Source organism: Cebus imitator, unplaced genomic scaffold, assembly GCF_001604975.1.
Source record: "Cebus imitator isolate Cc_AM_T3 unplaced genomic scaffold, Cebus_imitator-1.0 Scaffold11, whole genome shotgun sequence".
Taxonomy (NCBI): Eukaryota; Metazoa; Chordata; class Mammalia; order Primates; family Cebidae; genus Cebus; species Cebus imitator.
The window spans coordinates 12094080-12099534 of NW_016107326.1; the positions used below are offsets into that span (position 1 = coordinate 12094080).

Below are 5455 nucleotides of genomic sequence, written 5' to 3' on the forward strand. Positions count from 1 at the left end.
ATTAGCAATGAATAATACGCTTAGCTTTAGCGGTAAGAAGCTGCTGAGTAGCTTCTCCCCCCACCCCCCAGTAATGGTAAAGGCTAGGCTTGATATTTTTATGTCACTTTTAATAAGAAAGGGGGAAACACTTTGCTATTCATCATAAAGAGAAGCTTTTTGCTCCTAGTTACATGGAGTAACACCGAATAGATTTACCTTCCTGCCTCAAAAAAGTGAAGACCAAAAAAGCATTTGTTTTCAGACACTGGAGAGCAGGCACTGTTAGGGCTGTGATGCTACAACTGCTCCTACATGCTGGGGGCAGTCTCCAGATTCATCTCAAGGTGGGTCGTCACAGCTTCCAATCTAAGGACGATCTACATTTACTTACGTAGGTAAAATTACTGTTGCTATGGGTAAATTCACAGAAGTAAAGCCCAGAGAATCCGGTTGGCTGGCTGGGAGAGGCGGAACCAATTCCAGGCTCAGCAAGGTCTCGCGATACCGTGAGATCCGCAGGCCTGACGACACCGCCGCAGAGACTTCCCTGAGACCCGAGGCTGGGCGGTGCGAGCGGCTGTTACCTCGGAGCTCTGCTTCTCTGGGGAGAACGGGCGTTGACCTGCGGTCGGTCCGACTGTAACCAACATGAGCGGCCTGGATGGGGTCGAGAAGACCCCTCCCCTTCAAACGCACAGCATCACTTTTTCTGACGACGTCCCGGGCGACCCGGACGCACGCCAGTGCCTGAGGCTCCGCGACCAAAGCGAGGCGACACAGGTGATGGCGGAGCCGGGTGAGGGAGGCTCGGAGACCGTCGCGCTCCCGCCCTCGCAGGCTTCAGAGGAAGGGTGCGTACCCCAGGATCCCGCGGGCCGTGGCGGTACTCCCCAGATCCGAGTTGTTGGGGGTCGCGGTCATGTGGCGATCACAGCCGGGCAGGAAGAGGGCCAGCCTCCTGCCGAGGGCCTGGCAGCCGCTTCAGTGGTGGTGGCAGCGGACCACAGCCTGAGAAAAGGCGTTCAGGGTGGAGAGAAGGCCCTGGAAATCTGTGACGCCGAGAGGTCCGCGTCTGAGCTGACGGCGGGGGCGCAGGCGGAGGAGGGGAAGGGAGGAAAGTGCGCCACCGTCTCAGCAGCCGTGGCTGTGGAGCAGGGGGCTGAGATGGTGGCGAAGGAAGGCCTGGCGGAGGAGGAGGTAGTGGAGGAGCGGATGGAGGTCGAGGAGCAGCCGCCAGAAGGTGAAGAAATAGAAGTGGCGGAGGAAGAGGCGAGGGAGGAGGAAGGGCCGTGGCCTCTGCATGAGGCTCTCCGCATGGACCCTCTGGAAGCCATCCAGCAGGAACTGGACACTGTGAATGCTCAGGCCGATAGGGCCTTCCAACAACTAGAGCACAAATTTGGGCGCATGCGTCGACACTACCTGGAGCGGAGGAACTACATCATTCAGAATATTCCGGGCTTCTGGATGACAGCTTTTCGAAACCACCCCCAGTTGTCCGCCATGATCAGGGGCCAAGATGCAGATATGTTAAGGTACATAACCAATTTAGAGGTGAAGGAACTCAGACACCCTAGAACTGGCTGCAAGTTCAAGTTCTTCTTTAGAAGAAACCCCTACTTCAGAAACAAGCTGATTGTCAAGGAATATGAGGTAAGATCTTCCGGCCGAGTGGTGTCTCTTTCCACTCCAATTATATGGCGCAGGGGGCATGAACCCCAGTCCTTCATTCGCAGAAACCAAGACCTCATCTGCAGCTTCTTCACCTGGTTCTCAGACCACAGCCTTCCAGAGTCCGACAAAATTGCTGAAATTATTAAAGAAGATCTGTGGCCAAATCCACTGCAATACTACTTGTTGCGTGAAGGAGTCCGTAGAGCCAGACGTCGCCCACTGAGGGAGCCAGTAGAGATCCCCAGGCCCTTTGGGTTCCAGTCGGGTTAACATTTGCCCTTGGGAATACTTCTGCACAAGGTCTCCTACCACCACCTGCTGGACCTGTGCTTGGGCAATAGAAATGGGTATGCCTTCTACTGTGTTTTGTTTTTGCTGACTTTTCTGCACCCTCTTTCCTTTGGATATTCACTTCTCTCAACCTCAAGATTGAGACGGTGGTGCGTATGCTTCTCCACTTCCATATGACTTCCATGCTGTTCTGGAATATCACATGCTACGATGCCATCCTTCACACTACTAAGCCAAGCAAACGATACTGTAGATGGGACTGCCTTTATCTGTACTGCTTGGACCCTGTTTATTCCCAGGGTCTCTGAACTAGTTGCTATCACCTGGATTTCTAGCTTTGTCTGGGAGCCTATTCTATCTACTTAGCTCTGCATCGGGCAGTATGGGCACATGGCCTGTGGACAGTTACTGGACGTTAATGAGCTCAGAGGAGAAAAGCAGTGGAACCACTTGTTCTGTGTGATTTATGTTGATTGATTCATTGTTCTTCCTTCACCTCTAATCACTTTCTGTTGCTACCTGCCCTACTTTGGCTGCTGCGAAGGTCCCTCTCTCCCTCTTCCTCTTTTCTCCTATTTCTCTCTTTTTTCTTTTTTTCAGACGGAGTCTTGCTATGTTGCCCAGGCTGGATCTTGGCTCACTGCAAACTCCGCCTCCGGGTTCAAGCGATTCTCCTGCCTCAACTTCCCGAGTAGCTGGGACTACAGGCGCGTGCCACCACACCCGGCTAATTTTTGTATTTTTACTAGAGACGGGTTTTCACCATGCTGGCCAGACTGGTCTCAAACTCCTGACCTGGTGATCTTCCCGCCTCAGCCTCCCAATCCTGTCTTTTAAAAAAAAAAAAAAAAAAAAGGATAATAGCTTAGAAACATTTGTAAAAGCAAACTTTAGTTAATTTTGGCTCTGTCATTTTCAGAGACAAAGAGGTTGTCCTGTAAAATACAGCTCTTATTGCTCCCCCCACGCCCCCTTCTCTCTTCCCAACTTTCTATACCTTTTATCAACTCCTAGAATATTTAAAGGGAGACACATCTGGATGGAATGAAACGTGAGATCTAGTTTATAACGGATGGAAGAACTAAAGAGATTGTGATCGGTGCCCTAAGCAGGGAAAACTGAACAAAAGACTAGAGGCATGGGCCAGGTAAAAATTGGGCCTAGAATGAAGACTGAGCTGAGGAGGAATGGGTACTTATTCCCCAGTGGTGATCAATGGAGAAATACTTTTCTCAGGATAGTTAAAGGATAGTTGAAGGGGTTAAAGTGTTAAATTGTTGCCTAGACAAGAGTTCTTTAAAGAAACACAAACAGTGCAACTTTGAATGCTTGCTTGCTTGTTTTGTGACTGAATTTTTGTGGAAGATTATTTTACTAGGATTTAGTAAAATCTTATTTTTTTCTGTTTCTGCTTATTGTGAAAATTGAGCTGTACAGACATTCTTTTGATTTCAATTGGGAACATTTGGAATAACAATAGTCTTACTTTCCTGTACAATATAGAAACATATGAATACTTGTAACAGTTTTCAACCTGTTCTTGTTTCTGTTAAACTATATTCCTAGAAACATAGTTTGAATAACTTGGTCTTAGACTTGTCAAATTGTCTTTATGGAAAAATAATCTACAAAAGTGGTTTAATTGATTTTCTTTGTCTTACATGATAATTTTCCCTGGTAACAATTTTCCTTAGTAAGTGATGTGTCTTTTTTCCTAAATTGCTTTTAAATATTGTGAAATTGCTCTGACAAATTGGAAGTGTACTGTTGGCATATTTGTCTTCTTTTTTATGTGTGATGGTAAAATAAAAGCATGTTGTTCTGCTAGATTTATTTTTCACCTTACCCATAAATGTAATGCTTGAAGGAAATTGTTCACGTTAATTAAAAATGATGTAATCATTAAAGTCCTTAAATGGACACAATAGGCATTATCCCAAAGAGAAGAAAACAGGGCACAGTACGGGACCTTCCGAGGTAGTTTACTTTAAAACTTTAGCAGTTGCAACTGCTTACTCAATCACTTTTTTCCACATAGCTTATGCAGCACAAGCTCCCCTTCAGTTGCTCAAATCCTCCATTTCTAGCTCCATAAATGATATTCTCAGGTTATTCAGGCTCCTGTTATTAACCTGTATGCAGGGAGTACCTATCATATGTGATATATTCCTCTATTTTCATACTTTCTCATCTGTTCAAACTTCTTTTCCTCAAATTTCCTCACCACTCTCTTCTGTCAAATCCTTCAAGGCCTGCTGTTGGTAACTCTTCCGCCTTTTAGTCTTTCGGTACCCATAGAGGAGATAAATGTTCTTTATGCACTTAGTGTACTTTGGAGGGACCTCTGTTCTAGAAAATAACATAATTATTCATTACAGTGAATTCCACAAATAGGAGAAAAAGAGTAAGAAAATAAAGTCCATTCCCTTCATTAGGGAACTGGGGAAGGACTGATAAGTAATCGACAGAATGACACAGTAAAATAAAATACAGAGATTGTATTTTCATGTTTTTCACATTTTTACTGTTCTTCTCTTAGTAGTTTGGAAACTTTGTGAAAGTGGAGATGTAGTGATTTTACATTGTTCATTGCATCTAACATAATGTTTTGCACATAGTTGTCAACAGATAAATATTGAATCACAAAATAGATAGGGAAAAAGAACAAAATAACCTAGTGCTCAGAATGAGCAAATGGAAAGAAAATGTCAAAAAGATTTGCAAAGCCATTCCTAAATAACAGTATTTCCCATTTTAGTCATTAGAAAATGTCCATTTTTAACATTTAATCTTTCACTTGCATTTTAACAGAGCATTACTTAATTTTGGGTTACCTTTTATATATTTTGTGCATTTTAAGGTGATTATACTGGAGATAGAAGGGGGTTAGACTCTAGACGTTTCCTGTCTAATACAGGACAGGATTGTGGCTATCGAGCACTTGAAATGTGGCTAGTCTGAATTGAGATCTGTAAATATAAAATGTACACTGGATTTTGAAGACTTAGTATGGAAAAAAGGTTAAAATATCTCAATTTTTTCCATATTGATTGCATGTTGAAATATTTTTGACATTGGGTTAAAATATATTTAAAAAATATCCTTGTTTTGCCATTGTTTAATGTGGCTACTGGTAAATTTTAAATTATACAGGACAGCATGGCTTTTGATATCCTGAGGAATATCTGAAAGCATATAAAATATCTGTAAAAATTAAACATGTTATTAATTTCTCCTCATGAAGCTTCTTGTGACTAAGATAAGGGTTACCTGGCTAAAATTCAAGGCCAATGGGTAAAAAGAAAGTGAGTAAAATTTCTTTAATGATCTGTTCTTGAGTACATAAGATACACTGAATATTTTGCAAGATGTACTGTGCAACACTTTCTTGATAGAGGTAGGGTAGATTTGGATGCCAGATTGACACTGACAGTTATATTGGCTAAATTTTTAGTAACATTTAAGACCAATATATTCATATTTTCTAAAGTAAAATGCTCTATTTTTA

General features: G+C 43.3%; 1 protein-coding gene across 1 annotated transcript; it reads left to right on the forward strand.

Moving 5' to 3' along the window:
* The first annotated feature begins 352 nt into the window (after positions 1 to 352).
* TSPYL1 (TSPY like 1) lies at positions 353 to 2575 on the forward strand. The gene has a single exon (XM_017497464.2). The coding sequence runs from the start codon at positions 631 to 633 to the stop codon at positions 1924 to 1926; it is 1296 nt and encodes a 431-aa protein (XP_017352953.1). The 5' UTR covers positions 353 to 630; the 3' UTR covers positions 1927 to 2575.
* The last annotated feature ends 2880 nt before the right edge of the window (positions 2576 to 5455 follow it).

Excerpts from the sequence above, each read along its gene's own strand:
- TSPYL1 (XM_017497464.2), top strand. The coding sequence starts at position 631 with ATGAGCGGCCTGGATGGGGTCGAGAAGACCCCTCCCCTTCAAACGCAC.